At 41.0% G+C, this 19,564-nt stretch overlaps 2 protein-coding genes across 6 annotated transcripts; one reads left to right on the plus strand and one right to left on the minus strand.

The window, feature by feature from the left end:
- Positions 1-2,199: 2,199 nt before the first annotated feature.
- Positions 2,200-3,919, plus strand: LOC147651291 (uncharacterized). The gene is made up of 2 exons (XM_086844160.1): positions 2,200-3,543; positions 3,650-3,919. The coding sequence occupies exons 1-2, from the start codon at positions 3,055-3,057 to the stop codon at positions 3,917-3,919; spliced, it is 759 nt and encodes a 252-aa protein (XP_086700286.1). The 5' UTR covers positions 2,200-3,054.
- Positions 3,920-6,437: 2,518 nt separating this feature from the next.
- On the minus strand, positions 6,438-18,070 carry SLC16A14 (solute carrier family 16 member 14). Of its 5 annotated transcripts, none has more exons than XM_086844965.1 (7): positions 17,696-18,070; positions 15,911-16,008; positions 13,385-13,611; positions 12,831-13,129; positions 11,864-12,007; positions 10,169-11,161; positions 6,438-8,647 (listed from the first exon to the last, which is right to left on the minus strand). In XM_086844965.1, exons 4-7 carry the CDS (start codon positions 13,090-13,092, stop codon positions 8,499-8,501), a joined length of 1,548 nt encoding a protein of 515 aa, XP_086701091.1. In that variant the 5' UTR covers positions 13,093-13,129; positions 13,385-13,611; positions 15,911-16,008; positions 17,696-18,070; the 3' UTR covers positions 6,438-8,498. The 5 variants fall into 5 exon arrangements, with proteins under 5 accessions (XP_086701091.1, XP_086701088.1, XP_086701092.1 ...); XM_086844962.1 differs by having other exon boundaries at positions 13,385-13,615; positions 17,696-17,853; XM_086844966.1 differs by lacking the exon at positions 17,696-18,070 and adding an exon at positions 16,885-17,358.
- Between the last annotated feature and the right edge of the window lie 1,494 nt (positions 18,071-19,564).

A 19,564-nucleotide genomic window follows, 5' to 3' on the forward strand; every position in this document is an offset into this window, starting at 1 on the left:
TAAGATCTGCCTGCTTTTTCTTGAGACATCTTATTTGTGCCTCGGAGGTTTCCTACCCTATGGGAAGTATTGAAAGCCACAGTTGCCATTCTTTTCTAAAATGTAGTCATTTCTTCCTCCTTCTAAAAGTAACTCTAAACTGGTGGGCTCCCCTCTGTTTTTTATAAAAATTGTAATATAAAATAAAGGTGTTTTCTTTTTAGAAAGTTGCTAACATAAATAGAAGTATTACAAGTATAAATTAGTAAGTTTGTGCGTTGTATTGTCATACTGATATTATTTCTGTCCATAGTTCTTGCTGTTCCACACAGTCAGATGTTTTTACACCTCCTCACCTCCTGTTAAGAGCTTTGCTGCTTCTAAGTATTCACACACTATTATCTTTCTATTAATCCTCCACAAATATATATATATATATATGTACATAAATATATACACACTGGAAGAAGACATATATATATATATATATTCTGGAATAATATTCTAGTTATCTTTACTGATTTATTTGCCAACTGAGGGTTCAAATAAATACTTCTCACCAGATCCATGGTTTGCTGATAAATATTTGGTACACCTCTGCCACTAAAATGTTTTTCTGTTAAGGGTTGGTATTTCCTGTCATTATCATTATAGGTTTTCATTCCTATAAATTTATCTCTTTTCATGTGATTGGGATTTTTAGAAAACTTTTTTTTTCTAAGGTGCCTGAATTATTAACATTACCATGTTGCTAAATTTATAAGAGCTACCATTCAGCTGTAAACATCCATGTTTGTTTTGAGATGTTTTCTGTTCTTTTTGGGCAGTGAAATAATGTATCATTGTTTCTTTTCATAATTTCATGAAGCCAAGAGGATAGAGCATGGTTTTGTACTTGGTTTTGCAGTGATGGAAAACTGATTGATGATAGCGTTGAGCAATAGAAGAGAGGTCTACTTATATTTCTGGATGAGTGAACAATTAGTACAAGTCATCAAATATTCTCCAACACTGTCAGAATGAAAATTTAATAGAAAACTTAAAATTCAATAGATTTTTCACAGTTATTCCATTGTTAGCTTCACATATATTAATAAAAAAATTATATACCAAATATATTTTAGAATAGCCAAACCAGATCACCCTATTATTTCCAGAAATAAATACTTTCTAATAAAGAAAAACTCAAATATTTGTGTGGTAGCCTTCTTGATCATTCAACATTAAATAGATGTACAGTGAGAATATTATTTATCTTCATCATTTCCAGGATGAGAAGATTTGGAGCATTCTTTCATATCAGCTTTAATTAGATCAGCCCCACCATTTTTAGTTGACTGTGTAGATCATTTTGTATTTGCATAAGGAATTTGAGGGAAATTACCAACTATATAGAGCTGAAATGCTTGGAATGCAAGAAAGCAAAGGAGAACTGTCAGCAAACTGATTCTGCAGTGTGATACAGCATGGAAAACAGAACTGCAGATTATTGGGCCAGCTACCCAAAGACATGAATGAAGATAAGGTGATAGCTTCCTCCCATATAGTTACCTCAGGAATATTTGGGCAGAAAAAAGGAAAAAAAAATATTAACATCTTAACAGTAAAATTGGGTCATTTTCCAAGTTCTTTCAAAGGTATTCACATAAGCTTGAGTTTTGTAATTAATATTACAAAATACTTTGGAAGGAAAACTGCTGCATCAAGATAGGCCTTTAGTCAGTATAGTTTCAACTTCCATGGAAAATGAGGGGAAAAAATCCTGTACAAATCTGGACGGCTGCATTCATTGTGTTAGGAAAGAATATGCAGCTTCAAAATGTACCATTGATAGTTCATTAAGAGTGAAACAAATTGAATTCAGGATTCTATTTTATAGTGAAACAGTAATTTAATTACAGAACTTTGATAAAATAGGTAAGTGATCTGAAGAAAACAGTGGTAAACTCAAAAGGCCAAGTTCCAAGTTGGACACAGAAGCAGAAACAATTGTCTGACTGTGGGATGGGCATTAGCTCACTAGGTAGGAGACTTACAGAAAGACAACTTGGTATTGTACTGGATCACAAAGGAATGAGGATGAGATTTCAAGAAAAGTTCTGTGTCAGACTGCCTGTTCCAGAGGACATGGCTGTGCTGCTGTTCCTGTTGTGTGGCTACCAAGGCGTTAGGGATGCTTTAGTGAGAGTGAGTTCAAGTGAGCACAAGAAAAAGGGGACAGGGTAAAGAAAGCACAGGATGAAATGGCAAGACAGGAAAATAGAGCGTGTCATTAATTTAGGGATGAAAGCCAGATGGGAGTAGATAAGCTTGCTGAAGTTCTGGGCTGTATTTCAGTTTGAAGATAAATCAGTTGATATTGTAACTGGGGAACAACTGAATGGAGAATAAGGGAGTAAAAATAACTAAAGGAGAGGAAGAGAATGGATTCAAGAGGGATCAGGAAATTATTTGTCAGTATATTTGGAATTCATCTGTCATTTGAAGAGTGTGAGTGGAGTAGGATAAGGTATTGTTGAAAGCAGTAAACTATTCATTAGTTTAACACAAAGCCTCAGCTGTTTTGGAATTTAAGGAATTCCTAGAAAGAATTAAGTTGCATAATAATAAAAATATGATTTTGGCGTAATGAAGTAATCTGTCAGTACAAGTAAAACCATGCTCCCTTTCTCTCATTTCAGCAGTATATTTAGGGAATAAAAATTTGCCCAAATAATATCAGTTTTTCTTTCCAGATTAATTTATGCATAAGCTGGAATTCTGCTCCCTGTGGAGTTATAGAGTAGCATATTCAGATTTCCAAAAAGAGGAAATAGAACAGTCTGTCCACTAAGAACTGGAAAGTGGAGGTGTGGGAGCTCTGTGTATCCATCCCATGCCGTACGTCCTTGTAGGCTGAACTCGGCAGGTGTCTGCGTTGTTACTCCCATGGCATTTCTCTGTCTGGAGTTCTGAGTATCAGTCCTGCTCTCCAGGAGGTCCAGACGCTTTCAATGTGCATTTCAAAGGATTTTAGATTGTTCTCTAGCCGCTATTCTTACGTCCTCTAAGAGAAGCTCCACGTCAAAAGAAACAATGAACAGAAGTCCTACGGAGACACCACCGTGTGTCACACCGCTGTGTGCTTTCCCGATACCTCCCGAGCGAGCTGTTCGGGACGGGCGAGCTGTTCGGGACTGGCGAGCTGTTCGGGACGGGCGAGCTGCTCGGGACTGGCGAGCTGCTCGGGACGGGCGAGCTGCTCGGGACTGGCGAGCTGTTCGGGACTGGCGAGCTGTTCATGACTGGCGAGCTGTTCGGGACGGGCGAGCTGTTCATGACTGGCGAGCTGTTCGGGACTGGCGAGCTGCTCGGGACGGGCGAGCTGTTCGGGACGGGCGAGCTGCTCAGGACTGGCGAGCTGTTCATGACTGGCGAGCTGTTCGGGACGGGCGAGCTGTTCATGACTGGCGAGCTGTTCATGACTGGCGAGCTGTTCATGACGGGCGAGCTGCTCAGGACTGGCGAGCTGTTCGGGACGGGCGAGCTGCTCGGGACGGGCGAGCTGTTCATGACGGGCGAGCTGTTCATGACGGGCGAGCTGTTCGGGACTGGCGAGCTGTTCATGACGGGCGAGCTGTTCGGGACGGGTGAGCTGTTCATGACGGGCGAGCTGTTCGGGATGGGCGAGCTGTTCGGGACTGGCCCTGCCCCAAGCTCCGGGCGCTGCGGGGCGCTTTGGCCGCCAGAGGGCGCGCCGGGTCAGGGCCGCTGTGAGCCGGGGAACGGCCGGGATAACCCAGAGCCAGGGAATGGCTGGGATAGCCCAGAGCCAGGGAATGGCCGGGATAACCCAGAGCCAGGGAATGGCTGGGATAGCCCAGAGCCAGGGAATGGCCGGGATAACCCAGAGCCAGGGAATGGCCGGGATAACCCAGAGCCACAGGAACGGCCGGGATAACCCAGAGCCAGGGAATGGCCGGGATAACCCAGGGCCACAGGAATGGCTGGGATAACCCAGAGCCAGGGAATGGCTGGGATAACCCAGAGCCAGGGAATGGCTGGGATAACCCAGAGCCAGGGAATGGCCGGGATAACCCAGAGCCAGGGAATGGCTGGGATAACCCAGAGCCAGGGAATGGCCGGGATAACCCAGAGCCAGGGAATGGCCGGGATAACCCAGAGCCAGGGAATGGCTGGGATAACCCAGAGCCGGGGAATGGCCGGGATAACCCAGAGCCAGGGAATGGCCGGGATAACCCAGAGCCGGGGAATGGCCGGGATAACCCAGAGCCAGGGAATGGCCGGGATTATCCAGACCCACAGGAATGGCCGGGATAATCAGCTTTGCTTTCTTCCTGTATTTTTATATAGAGCACTGTGTTTGGGGAAAAAAATATGCAATAGGAAAAACCAGTCTATATTGTTTTTAACTTCACGGTGTCATTTTATTCATGGGCAAAGCAGATTGGTGAGAGACAGAAAGTAAGAAATGTAAAAAGAACTTTTAAAAGGTTCACACATTTTCATTTCAGCACTTATACACATTTTTTCCCCAATAATCCCTGCTTTTGCTCTGCTGGAATGTGCTAGGATGTTGTGTATGCCTGCATGAGACCAGGACCACACGTACTTGAAGACAGCTTTGCTGTAGACAGTGAGTGAAGCAGTTCAGAGTATCCAACTACATCTGCAGTGTCTAACACAAGTTACACCACAATCTTTGCTTTTCTATTTCTGTTACAACTTGTATTGGAGTCATTGAGTATAGCTGCACTTAGGCTCCTGAAACGGCACCTGTTGAAAAGTGGAACATTTGGGGGAAAAAAAAATCAATGTTCCTGTGTTCTTACACAATTTACAATGAGTGGATAATATATGACACAGAGTATCTTCCTAATTTTTTTTGTGATAGTTCTGTCATCTAACCAATTACATCTTTTTTTTTTTTCTTCCTTATATTATTTCCACCCGATTCTGTTTATAGAGTCATTCTGAAAGAGGGAAGCATCTCCTGAGAAACACGCTTAATCCTTACAGTATATCTGAAAGTTTTCTAAAATTGCATTTCTTTTCAAACCCCAAGGCCTCTTTTACTTACCTTGAAAACAGATTTGTATTTCTGATGCAATTTCTACATCCAGACAGTTTTTTTGGCATCAGCTTACACAGTTTTGTTGTTTTTAGAGCAGCTGTATGAATTACACACCAGGAAAGTACGTGGCATTACAGCTGTTTGGTTTTTTTTTACAGTGGCAGAAAGGCCTTGGATATTATACCAAAAATAGCTTCTCAGATTTTTCACAGAAGAACATGTGATACCTTGCACTGGCAACCCTGAGCAAAACTTCTGCTGATCTCCTGTGAGTTTTAGCTATCACTGTGTCTTTCAAAATGCGTGGGCAGCTGGCACTGCAAGTGACCTTCATACAAGGCTTCTGTGCTGTCTAAATGCATTTTGTGGAGTAGAATAATCAGTAGTGAGTAAGCCAAATGATATTTTTAAGCCTCTACTTTCTCTTACAAGTAGCTGTGTGGCAGTAATGCTCTGGGAAGCTCTTGTGGAGAGCTTGAGTGACACAGCTACACCTGAAATCAAAGAGCCCCCACAAGAAGTGGGCTGGGAACCTTCACACACAAATCTCAGCTACAGCTCCAAAGGAGTCAGAAGCCACATGCTCAGAACAAAAAACTAACTGAATAAAGGTACATGTTCCATTGAATCAATTGCTACGAGGCATGGTGTTTATAGGGTCAGACACATGGACTTTTCTTCTTTACTAGGGAAAACTAAGGATTACTACTTACTAAGGATTGAAAGAGGGAAAACAAAATATGTCTTACCAAGAACAACATGTAAATATAACAATGTTAAATAGGTTGGGTATCCTGAAATTGTGTTTTAATCAGCATCATAGCAGTTACTGCAATAGAACAGGTTGTGGCTACTTTGTATTTCTTCATTCTGATTTTTCTGTTTTGTATCTATGCTACACATTCTCCATGGCTTATAGCAGATGTTGTGGCATTGTCATTTATAGAGGCTGATTAATAAATCATTTACAATTGACTAGGTTTATGATCCAAGTATTAAAAACAGTGATTTCAGTATTTGGATACAATAGATTCATATTTGAAGAGTGTAAGGAGTTTACAATTTTTTAACATGCCAACTACTAAACTTGAATTTTATAAATTGATTAAAAAACTATGAATACAGGGTTCTTGTATAATTCTGTTTCTTTATAAACCAGTACTTTAATACTTAAATATTCACTGATTTAGATTAAGGATGTTTTGTTCTACAACTATATACCAATATGCTGGAAACATCCAGTGATTGTTGATCTTTAGGAATAAGAAGCCCTTCCATATATATTCTTCTTCTTGTGATAATTTCATTTTAGGATAATGACAAATACAAATTTATTATGTGTCTAAAATACTATGCTAACTTAATAAATGAACAGAAAGTGTTATTTTGGGTAATGTAAGTTTATTCCCAAGATATGGCCCTGTAAGGACCTCTATAGAAAGATCTATTGCAGATATCACAAGTGAACAATACTTTTTATTACTGTAATATGCAAATAAGATTGCTTTTGACAAAAGACAAAGAGAAGATCTATGTATGAAGGATGCATATCTTTCAAAGAAAAAAAAAGCAAATTATGAAAATGATCACTACAACATGTATTTCACCAATAAAAAATAGTTCAGTTCTAATGAGCCATCAGCAGCATTCCCACCAAGAAGACATTTAACCTGTAACAAAGAACTGATGTGAAAATTTACGTGCACATTTTCTCCAATAACAGAAGGTGATTTTAAGAAGTTACTGACTGTGTGTTCACACTGTGTGCTGCAGTTCAGTGCCACCTTAGTTGTCTTAAGTGAGTTTTAAAGGCCATACATAACTACCCTATATGATTCCACTGATGTAAATCTTAAAGTAATTCAGGGTTCCTTAAGGTTTTATTTTTTAACTTGGCTCATTTCAGTGATCTTTAAAAAATACTTTTTTAAAAAAAGTATGTCCCTGCCAACAGTTGTAGAAGTGCAACACTAAGAAGCTGGTGAATTGCAATATAGAACAATACACATTCAGAACTTTTTGTTAACCAACCTTGCAGCTATAAAGAAGACCAGGATATTGATACTGTTGTGTACTGTTGATATTGTTGTGTACTGAATTGTTTCCCAATAGTTCTTCAATATAATTGAATAGTGTCAATTGCTTTCTAAGGAATTCCAGTAGCATGTAGCAATATTAAACTAAGAACCTGATTTGTCGTGCAAAGAACTTTCATAAAGCTAAGAGGATGAAAACTTACAATGGTTCTTATTTGACAGGAAAATTAACATCAGACTCACCTCTCAAAGCTGAGAAAAATATGCCCCGTACCACCATACACCATTCTGTGTTGGTTACCAGATCCTTAATGTTAAGAAAATTAATTTGAATATTTAAAATGTTTGTTAGCTATTCCATGCTCTGCAGTATTCTAATTTTCTAGTGAATAAACTTCTCAAACATGATGAATCTTTGTCAGTTCATGCTGTACATTACAAGCAGCAACATAACTGCTCATATGTGACAGAGTTGGTGAACAATTAAATTGAATTATAACAAAATTCAGTGTGCTGTAGTAGAGTTCATTCCCCTGGAAGGAGTCAGTGGCAATATTATTAAATTCTACAATAACTCTAATTAGGTAAAAGGACCAGAGAACTCAAACTCTTTCTGGAAACACACAGTCACAATGATATTTTCCATATGTTTCCTGTTTCTGCATTTATGGGTTTTTTACCTCAGGTGCATTTAGTGTCACAGCATTTAAAATGCAGCCTATGTATTGAGGATGGCTACTTTAGCTGCAGTTGCTGCTTTTAAAAAAAATCTAAAAATCATTGAAGTAGAATCACAGAATATACTGGGTTGGGAGGGACCTGTTGAGTCCAACTGAATCACTTCAGAAATATAGGAGAACCTTTCTTCAGATTTGCATCACAGAAATAGTAATTTTAGTATGCTGAATTAATGGAATTATTATAGTAGCATTTCAGCAGTACTTGACTGGCCAGGCAAGAAATACAATCATTTTCTTATACTCAGTAACTAATCTTTCATCAGATTGAATACATAGTAAAAAGGACTTCCATAAATCATTCATGTCCTGACCAAATTCTCTCACAGGACTAGTAAATCAGAGTAACTGCACTGCAGTCAATGGATTTTCACCAATTAATGGTGAAAAATTAAAAGAGAAGCAAGGGTAAGGGTTCTTAGCATTTTTCTAATATTAAAATACTAGCAGTGTGCTTTAATCACTGTATTTGGTAGTTCTAAAGTAAAATATCTTAACTAATTTTAAAAGCATATTTCCAATAATTTATAAGCATTATGGAGCACATTTGCTTTCCATTTAAGTGCAGCTAAATGTGGTTGGTTCTGTAAGAAAAACATCTTCATACTGTCACAGAAGAGAAACATGAAAACAAAAAAGTTCTGTAAAAAAAAAAAACTTCTGGAATTTGTTCTATACTTGTGCTTCTTCTGTAGATTTTTCTCTTGGCTGTTTCTTTTGAATACAAGGTTGTATAAGTAAAAATATTATTCCCACCATGTATAGCAATCCAGCTATGTAAAAAGAAAAATCGTATTTTTGTGTGATGTCATAGATCCAACCTGGAAAATAGGACAAAACATATTTGTTACAAAGCTTGACAAAAAAGTACATTTTGTAGAAAATACAAAGAATACTTCACATTTCTTTCATGACCTTTCTGTCAAATCCACAGATGCTTCGTGGAAAAATATATTTTTCAAACAAGTTATCATAGGTCTGATTTTTGTAATCCCAAACCAATGAGTTCCTCCTCCTTATCACTGCCTCTGTAGAATGCCCAATACTGGTTCAAATGCTGTGCCTTGTGCAAGCAAACACATTCCCCATAGCTGTCTCCAAGCCTCGCATACCAATAGAAGACTGTTCAAGAGATACAATCTCAGTACTGCAGTGACTCTCATTCCAGCCTCAATTCCTTTGCAAAAACACATTAAAGTTACTTCTTCATTAAAGTCACTTATTCATTACATCGGGACGGTTTGACTACCCAAATGAGCAAAACTGCCTCACGCCACGCTGGCTGCACTGCGATGTACCCACAAGATCAGAAGCTCTCTTTACATCAGCTACTTGCTTCCAATTTGCTTTGTAACCAAAGACCAAATACAGAGACAGGTTTAGCACAGACTGGGAGGTGCTGAGGGAACGTGGCAGAGTAAAACACTGCTGCTTTCAAGGGGCACTGAGCGAGCTTTCTTCTTACTCATGTCGCTCATCCAGTGGTGGGGAGAGAAGGGGCTCTCGCTTTCCTGGGCTGCTCATGCTGCTGCTGCCTTCCCTTCAGCCTAGAGCTGCCCCTGGCTGACCATGGCCATGACTCCCAGGATTTCTCACAGCTTTCTTCTCAGCAGCACCTCTGGAAAAGAGAGCTGGAGTCTGATATAGTACTGACAATCAGTACCCGTATCTCTTCTGTACTCCCCTGCCTCTTTCTATGAGGAAATTTATAATGAATGTCTGTTTAAACCTAACTCTAGGGATAGCATACATACACTCTCCTTTCTGCTGGGGATGGCAGCAAAGAGCTTATGAGCAGTGCAGTCCCCAAAGTAAGTATTTCTGGCTGCAGGAAGGCAAAGCAAAGTTAGTTAAATCAACACATCAGTTGGCAGTTTGGAGGGGGGACACCCAAACACATAGTACAGTCCTTGGGGTAATGCTGCCTACCCTGAGAACTAATCACCATTTATTCATGTGGGTAAAGAAATGAGAATATACAGTGCATATAGTATAAAAAACATGAAAAAATAGGTTACACCTTTCTCATTACAAAAAAAAAAAAAATGTATGATAACTATTTTAAGGAAACATACCATTGTAAAGATAAATTGTAATGGATTTGGGGTTATATCCAAGAACTGTAATGTGTAATATGAGGGCAGTGAGCTGGAATCCAGCAGATGTGACCATAAATCTGTACACTGTAAAGCTCAATGTTATGTCCATTCTGGAGCAGCTATGATTTTGTTAACTACACATGCTCATAGCATAAGAAAAAAAGTTTAATGAAAGTTTAATAATACAAAGAGTCACACGGTCATTACACAGACATCTGTTAGTTAGCAATTTGAACTTTTTACCTGCAAAGGGTGGTCCAAACAAAGCAGATATTCCGTTGGCACAAATGATGATGCCATAGGCATTTGCAAGGTGTTCAGTTCCAACTAAATCTTCAGTCACAACAGGCATTAGAGAAAAATAGCCACTAGAAAATCCTATTAGAGCACAAACCACAGCCAGGCCAACATATGTCTGCATTAGTGGCAAAGTAAGAATGCAGGCAACCAGGGTAAAGTTAGCCATGAGGAAGACATTCCACGTGCTGATGCATGGGAGATCAGAGATGATTCCAAGGATCACTTTACCAAAAATATGAACAATGGCTATAATGGATGTCAAAGGAAATACATTGTCCTGCCTAGATAAGTTGTACTGCTTGACTATTTCTGGAAGGTGAATAAAGGGAATGACAAAGCTGCTATAGGCAAACAAAGCCCAAATGATAAAGGCCACAAATACTCTATTGGTAAACAGTGATGCAGCTCCAAAGTAGCTGGAGTACCAGAGTGCAAAGCCCTTTCTGACTGTAACTGTCAGCTGGCTCACTGTCTTAAAGAGGCGCAGTCCATACATGCTCCTTCCACTTCCAGATTTACCTCCAATTTCTGTGTGCTGCACACTGACAAGCACTTCTTCATTTGCTACCTCTTCTTTATTCTCTGGTTCTTCACCAAGGACTCCATTCGATTTCATAGTCTCTGTAGAATGGGACAGAGCTTTTGCCCGATTTTCTTCACTATCACTTCTCACCACATATTTTTCACAGAGGTCTTTGGGAGAGAGTGGTCTCATAAGTGCCCCACAGACACAAAGGTTCAGGGAGATGGCCCCCTGGATGAACATGGCATTCCTCCACCCAAATTCTGTGCAGAGGTACTTCATTAAGGCAGTCATTAGGAAAGCTCCAAACCCTGTTCCCGTGGTACTGAGCCCTTGTGCAAGTGCTCTTCTCTTCTGAAAATACTGTCCTACCATGACCACAGCAGGCAGATAAACCATGCCACTTCCAATGCCTAAAAAAAAAAAAAATTAAATAAATCTGAAGTTTTTGCCAACAATGTAAAAAGCAGTAAAACAGCTGAATGCCTGCCTGCCCGTGGGAAGTAGTGAATGAATTCCTTATCTTTGTTTTGCTTGTGCATTCAGCTTTTGTTTTATCTACTAAACGCTCTTTATATCATTTTTACCTTTCTGATTCTCTCTACATCCCACTGTGGGAGAGTGAGTGAGCAGCTGTGTACAGCTTACTTGCCTACCAGCTGTAACCCGCTTCACCCTTTAAAATGGGTTTTGAAGCAGTGCAGAATTCTCATAATTCAGTATTTTTTTAATGTGGAGCAACTTCTGGAGAAAACATTTGTTATTCTGTCCTATGACAAGGAGAGGAGTTAGCTAGATACGAACTTCATCTTTAAATTTTACTTGTCAGAGTTTCAGTTACAGTAATTCCCCTAATTAAAAATGTCTTCTAATGTATTCACTTGGGTGAAACTGATAAAAGTACCACCTTCACACGGCAAATTTAAACAACATCAGAAGTCACTGGGCCCAATCCACTGAGTAAATAAGTTTCCTAAAAAGATAACAGGCTGTTAAAGCGTGCAAGCAGAGCTGGAATAACTCTACAATCTACCTTCCCTATTTACTCCCTCAGATAAGCTTCAAATGAATCAAAAATAATTGAAGGAACCTTCAAACATTAGTGCAGCTCTCACCAGCTGTCACTCCAAAGGTGAGGAAGAGGTAATGCACATTTGAGGCATAGGCACTCAGTATCCAACCCAGAGCATTCAGTATCCCTCCAAGTATGGCTGTCATGCGGCACCCACACATGCTGATGAATAAACCAGTAAATGGACCTGGTAAAAAACATGAAAGAAATTATAAATTATTTATTTCATTCCTTATGCTCTAATAATTTTTCACCTTAAGTTTCTTAATGTTTTAAATAAAATGTTAAAGTATCAGGCAACTTTTGCAACTCAGTTTATTTTTCATATTACTTCTTAAAATCATGGAAAGAGAAATACAACCAACTAAATAAATACTTAGCAAATACCTGCAAGACCTATAATCAAAGTTCCTCCATGAAGGGACAGTTTAAACAGAGTAATAAGCTGAAATACTTGTTCCCAGTGCTGATGCTGTGTGAGTGCAAGATTTTTTCACGAGTAACCAGAAGTTAAGCATTTTATCTGGTTTTCAGTAGAATAATTTAGGCAGTTATTAAACATAACTTTTTCAGTCTTCATGTAGGGAGTCATAGGTGTGTATGTACACATATGCACAAACATTTCCTCCAGATATTATTTTGGGTTAATCCAACTACAACTAAAAAAATATATTTTCATTCAGCTGCCAAACTGAAATATAAGCTGTGCAAATTCAACACTTTCTCCTTACAGATAGAGTGTGGAGAGGACTCCAAGCTTCACAGATCATGTTTCCTTAATTCTAGTCAGATCTGGAAGTCACAGGCTTCCTTTCCTGCTCATACAGTCTCCTGGACTGTCTTCCATTCCATTTTCCCTGCTATTCCCTTTTCCCATCTAGACTGTAAAATTTGTCCTGGTGACTTTAAAAGGTCAGCTTGGGACAACTATAAGGAAATACTTCAGGGATGAATGGCAAATATATTCTAAAAATCTGTATAGTTTTAAAATATACGATGCTTGCACATACCTACAATAAGCGTGATGCCCATGCTGAGGGAGCTAACCCACGCTGTTAAGCCACGACTCTGATTAAACTCTTCAAGCCATTCCATGTTGAGTATTCCAAGGGCCATTTGGGAACCCATGATGAGTATGTGCACAAGGAAAGAAGAAAGTACAATCATCCAAGCCCATCCTCCATCGATGTTTGGGTTAGGTTTAATTGGCTTACTTCCAACTTTTGAGTCATCTCCAAAATCATATCCAATATCCTCTCGACTAGCATACATTTTCTCCACAGTATTCTGAAGCAAATGCAGTAAATACCTAAAAAATACATACAAAATAATCAGATTTTGCAGTTTGGTTATAGCAAACACCACAAATCACTATCATATTTCACCACTATGGTTAGTGCAGTTGTAATGAATACTGTGACTTCATTGTTCAAATGTAAAATGCTTAGAAAATTGTCACACTAATTTATTTCTTTGTGTAACTTGTTATCATGGCTGTCTGTGCAGGAGTATTTACAGGCTGACAGTAGGCTGCATTATTTCCATTACTACATATTTTACTTACTTTTAGGTGGCTGAGAGCCCTCACTCTTCATGGGTTGACTACAGTCACAAAAAAGACTGGTCTCTCTCTGTACATTACTTCTCTGTGTCACCTTCTGCTGTCCTGGTAAGATGATGTGCCTTTGTGTTCAAGTTCATAAAGCTTGGACTAAAGAAGTGAAATCCTGAAGCAGCAGGTAAATGAAGTTACCACATCTTTTCAGAGGAAACCAGTTTGGGGATGCATTTCTTCCTTAGCAGTGGAAGCACAGAATGAAGACAGCAAAAGATAAGGAATTAAGATTCTTAATTTTCAAAATGTTTTGTTTACATAAATCACAATGAGTGATTAACTGCTACTACCTCTCTGGAAAGCTTTTTATTAGAGCCAACATGACAACAGTTTGCTATTATGCTTTCAGTTTCTGTAGTATTAATCCTTATAATCTTACTAAAACCAAAGAATACTTCCAAATTAATGTCAATGCCTATCATAACCAATCTGAGTGGCAGAGTTACATGCATAGGTGTACATAGGATCAGGCCACACTAGCTTAATTTGATTACTTTGATTTATTCTATTGTTACTCTAAGTGACGATTGCAACATAAGGTGAAAATAATTTGAAAACCACTTTTAATTGATTAACAGTCAAGGTGCAGAATCCAGTCTTCCCTCCATCTGATTTCTGCTGCAACAGATTCAAATCTTACCCAACTGTGGTGCACCACATAGGTTTCCATGGAGACTAGAAATGCAATGATACAACTTAACAGAGATGGTAATTTTTTGTCTTTTTCTCCAGAGAAATAAAAAGAAACATCAGCTTCAGGACAGTGGAAAGGGAAAAAAGTTATCAAAAATTGTTTTAAAAAGCTCATTATGTCTCCTGTGAGCCATCAGAATGTGTGCCTCTGGGCTGGCTCCTCACTGTTGCAAACAGGTAGTGAATAGACAGATCCAGATTCTGTACCAACTGAAAACTTGTCTTTAAATACATGAATACATTTTGCTTCTCAAGTTATGACCTTTCCAAACTGTTTTACTTTTTTTTCTTATTGCTAGATAAACACACAGAGAATGCCCTGGGGCATTCCACAGTAATCTATAGTTTAAGTCAGAGCTGGCCAGTCCCAGACACCAGTGAACACCTGTTGATACGTGCAGCCTCTCCAGCCTGGCTGCTGCCTAAGTTCCCTTTGTAATATTAAGACACTTGACACTTGCAGTGCAGGTAATCGTGTAACTAAGGGCAGCTTGAGCATGTAGGTTCTTCCAAGAGCACACTGATCTGTCTCACACGTGAGCTGCAGCTAAAATATGTTGCACTCCTGGTAGCAAATTTTTCATAGATTAATGTTCTTAAGTGACTAAATTGTCATTAGCTTTAACTTGGCCATGGGAGGTATTGGTGACACAGTGAGGAAGAACAAGAACTGTGCACATTTAACACTTGCTGCAGAGGCAGATAAGCTGGGATCCATTGATGAGTTGCCAGTGGAAATGGATATTGAAATGCCTTCCAGGCTTTTCCTTTCCAAACTGGGAAACAGAGAATGGGAATAGTGCTTCGAGGTCCTTCTAGAGATCCTGCAGAGTGTTTGAGGCAGAACGGGCAGCAGGGGAACAAGTCACAGCCATTTGGTGGTGCAGACTGGTTTTTTCACCATAAAAGGACAGACTAGTCACAATTGTTGAATTATATTATTAATTAAATTAAGGAGAACAGCCTTAGTCATAATCATACTTCACCCTTCCTCTGCAATAGGTAGGTCTTAAAGATGACATCTCAACCCTTTCCTGATAAAGTACTTGGAGCCAGATCCTCTGTTGCTGTAGGTTACAGGACTACTTACAGAGGATTCAGCCCACTCACCAGGCAGAGAGGGACTAGGTGCAAAAAGGTGATAAACACAGTGAATAATCATGCTAATGGGAAATAATGAGACGAGGCATGAGAATGAAGGAAATCTGTTGCACATGCTCTGCATAAGATTAATGAATATGTATGAGGGATATTACAGTGCATCTTAGATAATGGAATACAAAATTATGTAACTGAAGATTCAGAGTCAAGATTAAATGTAAACCCTCACCTTTCTCCCTTATACTTTTGACTGGTTTTGTGCACACCTGAATCCTGATACTGGATACAAAAAAATTCTTCTTTGGACAGGAAATAGGCTCATCTTTTACATATTTTAAATTATTTGAAGAAAAATAATTGATATTGAGCTGCAAAGTTATGACACTTCTCTTTGCAGTCTTGCTGACAGAACTGGCTTAGATGGAGTAGATGCAAGTTAACAAGTCATGCTTGTATCAACCCCCACAGATCTTCAGAAAATGCATATATGTTCCATTTGAAACAAATTCTTGCTAATTGTTACTTTCATACTACTAACTTTTTAATAAGGTCACAAGTTCAGAGTGAACACACTTGGAAGCCTCTCAGTCTCTGTATAAAGCAAGGATTGGATGCCTGGATCCCCTCCCAGGACTGACTGATCGTCCCATGGTCTGTTGCACCCAGGAGAAAAGCACTTACCTGCCTTCAACCTTCATCCCACACAGCATTTCCAAGAGCAGGCTCATGAATGGCAGAAAAGCAAATTAACTCTTTGCAATTGGGAAATCCTAGAGAAACTGTAATGAAAATGACAGCAGCTGATTTGTAAAGCCAGCCAGTTTCCCCTACAAGCAAGACAGGGAAGACCCACTTACAGTAACAGTGTTTGTATACAGCTCCTCAGAAGGAATTTCTGAGGAAATGTTTAAAGGAAGGAGAATCTGGATTCTTATTTGGTCACCTGGAAAAGGACGAGATAATTTTTTTTTCCCAGAAAAGCTTTTTAGACTATATGCACACAAAGCATGCAGAGCTCTAAGAAAAATGGCCCAAGCGTTAGTGCTTGCAAATATGCTGAGCATTTTTGAAAACCTGACTCATGATCTATTTTAGGGACAAATGCAGGTGCTGTGATAAGACTTAAGTTAGCAGCAAAACACCCAAGTTCCATGTACCATCAGTGGAGCTATGGCTTTCTAGCTTGTAGTTCAACTAGATCACTGAAGAACATCTGCTTTGCTATAAAAAGTCCATATGATGAATAATTTACATCTATCTGGTCAGCTTCTTCCAGCTTTTGACTGTGTCAGTGTTAAAAATTATAGAATAAAATTGTACTTTAAAGGCAGTTCCAATTGATAACTCATAAATGCATTATAGCTAGTAATGAGTTTTACTTTGTAATATTCCCAGTAAAACTGCCACATGTAATTATTTGGTTGCTGAAGGCATATAGAGGAAACATTGCTAAAAACGTGGTTTATTTTGGTTGTCATGTTTCCACAGTCTGACTTCACCTTGCTAACACGCCGAGCACTTCAGCTGTCAGCAACTTCACGGAGATGTGGACACCGGCCACCCCTGCCAGTCAGAGACCCAGTGCATAAAAATGCTTGCCCAGAAAGGAGCACAAGATCAGGGAAATTAAATGCTTAGAAGGCTAAACTAATTACCAGGATCACAAGTTTGCATAAGGTCGGCTGCAGTTCCGTTTCCAGAGCGGGGATGATGCCCTGCTGCCCCTCCCTGAGGGATGTTTCCCAAGCCGTGCTCAGGCATCCCCGGGGACCCCTCTGTGCCCCGCCGGGACCCCCGCCTGGTGCCGGTCCCCGGGGATAGCGGGACCGCCTCAGAGAGCGGACAGTTTTCTCCCTTTGGTACCAAGGGAACGGGCAGCTTTCATCAGGCGTGCACCTCAGTTTTGTACAGCCTGTTTCGGGGGCAGCCCGAAGGCAGGGGATGTACTTTTTTCTCCCAAGGGAACGGCTTTGGGAGCTTCATACGCGACGCCTTCCCCGCACTCGAGCTCGGTTCACCTACGCGAAGCAGAGCTGGGGCGGGGACGGCCGCCACCGCCCGGGCCGCAGGGCTGCCCCGGGCCGAGCTCAGCAGCGGCTGCCGGGCACCCCGGGCCCGGGGCCCGTCCCGCGGGGGCTGCGGCGGGGCCGGGCGGAGGGGGCGGCGTTCGGGAGGCGGCGCGGCCGCGGCACCGCCCGCCCGCCGAGCACAAAGGATGACCGCGAGTTACCCCGCTGCGGCAGCCGCGCTCCCGGCCCGCCGCGCCTCCGAGGGGCCGCCGCCCCCGGCCCCGGGAGCCCCGCGCCGGGACAGCCCGGGACAGCCCGGGACAGCCCCGCACAGCCCCGCACAGCCCAGCCCAGCGCGCCTCTGCCGCAGGCGGCGCGGCCGCTCCGCCTTTCCCTCCCGCTCCGGTGCTGGTGCCGCTGCCGTGTGGTGGCTCCCGGCTCCTCCCGAGGTACTCACAGCGTCCAGCTCATCCAGCGCCGCCGTCCCTGCGCGCCTCGGCGCCGCGCCCCGCCGTCAGCCCAACCCGCAGCGCCGCTCCGCGTCCCGGGACCCCGGCGGCTGCTGCGGGCTCCGGTGCCCACCTGCGCCCGGCTCCGCTCAGCGCCCGCCCCAGCTCAGCCTCGCCCCTGCCCGTCGCCCTGGGGCTTATTTTCCATAGGAGTGCGGCACCGGTCTGGGGCCGCCTGCCCCCCAGGCAGCTCGTCCTCTGCACCGCCTTGTCTCCATTCTCTGCAATTTCAAATCTCCACGCTCTTTCATTCCTGCGATACCGGCTAATTCTGGTTTGGAGGAGCAGATTTGCAATCCTCTCACATGCACACTCTTGTGGCTGAATGAAGTTTATTGCTGCACAGGTTATGGCCGGAAATTTACATCCCAGAGAACTGGAGGATATGATCCAATAAAATCAGCCAGTATCGAGATTTTAACGGCCGTCGAATATGTTTATTTCAGAGTGGCTGGTTGAATTTATGTATCCTAACCACTCTGGCAGTGCAGCTTGGGAAGTTTCGCTGTATGCTACCTTATTTGCACAATAAATAAGTTTCAAAAATATTCCACCCTTGGGAGAAGAGCTGCAAAAACACATTACTTTTTCACACCAGTATCCACTCCTCAGTTGATCTTTATAAGTAACCCGACTAATCAGATTTACATTCTGCAATTCGTTGGTCTATTTGCAGTGAATATACCCAGGCTGAGGTGACTGTATGCTAGCACACATAACTTTCATTCTCAGAGGTTCTCGATGTCCTAGCAGTGCACTGAATAGTATAAACAAAGACTGGTCAAGAAGATATAAGAAGTATCTTGAGACAAGACAAAATGAGGAGAGGCCAAATGGAATGTTTTAATGGTGTTACACATGCAAAACGTGGCACAGAATCTGTTCGAGAAGAAATGGTCTGAAGAGGGTTAAAAATATGAATCTGGGGCTTTTAAAATATTTTTTCTACATTTTTACTTGATTCTTCCATCTACTGACAAATGCAAGTCTGATCTGGTTTTTTTCATTAAAGATGTGCTGTTCCATTACAGATCTAATTTGTCAAATATATCAGTATGAAACACTTCTATCTTGGTCAAGTTCAAGTGTGTGGCAGACTATGAACTCTTTCTAGGACTTTGATTTTTACATAAAACTTATGCTACATTCCACTGTTATCTTCAAAAATAAATCCTTCTGCAGAATAAATAACTAGATTAGTGTCAGAGACTTGTGATTTGGCTTATTTATGTCTCCTTCATAAAAAACCCCTTAGATTTCCATTTTAAAATATTGTGATAGTGCATTGCAAATGTGCATCATTCTACAATACATACGTTCCCTGGTTATTTCATCTTTTACAGTAATACCTTGCCCAAGAGTGTATGGGCAATGGTATCCTGGAATTTAATTTATAACTTGGCATTAGCTTTTTGACTGGAGTCAGGTTTCTTAAGAGGCTTAATGCTAGGGGCTTGGCACTTGAAATTTGCTGCTTATTGACTAATGTTATTACTCAAGTTTGAGACACATACACTTGGCTTTATGAATTATCTAACATGATAACAGACTTTATTAAGTCTGCCACAGAAACAGATTCAGCTGGCTGTTAACCCAGTGCCTCCAGTACCTGAGATGCTGCCTATGTGCCTAAATCCTCGTGCCAACAGAGATTTGATCTGAGGAAGAATTCACTCAGCTGTGTCATACTGCTTCAGCAGTTTTGGTTCATATACTGCAGTGGTTCTGGGCTACAGTCTTGGATTTATGTTGTCCCTTGGGAAGATGAGTATCTGTGTATCTACTTGAATTGTAACCATTAAACTGTGCAGGTGTAA

This window comes from Cyanistes caeruleus, chromosome 10 (genome assembly GCF_971803275.1).
Source record: "Cyanistes caeruleus chromosome 10, bCyaCae1.hap1.1, whole genome shotgun sequence".
In the NCBI taxonomy this organism is placed as follows: domain Eukaryota; kingdom Metazoa; phylum Chordata; class Aves; order Passeriformes; family Paridae; genus Cyanistes; species Cyanistes caeruleus.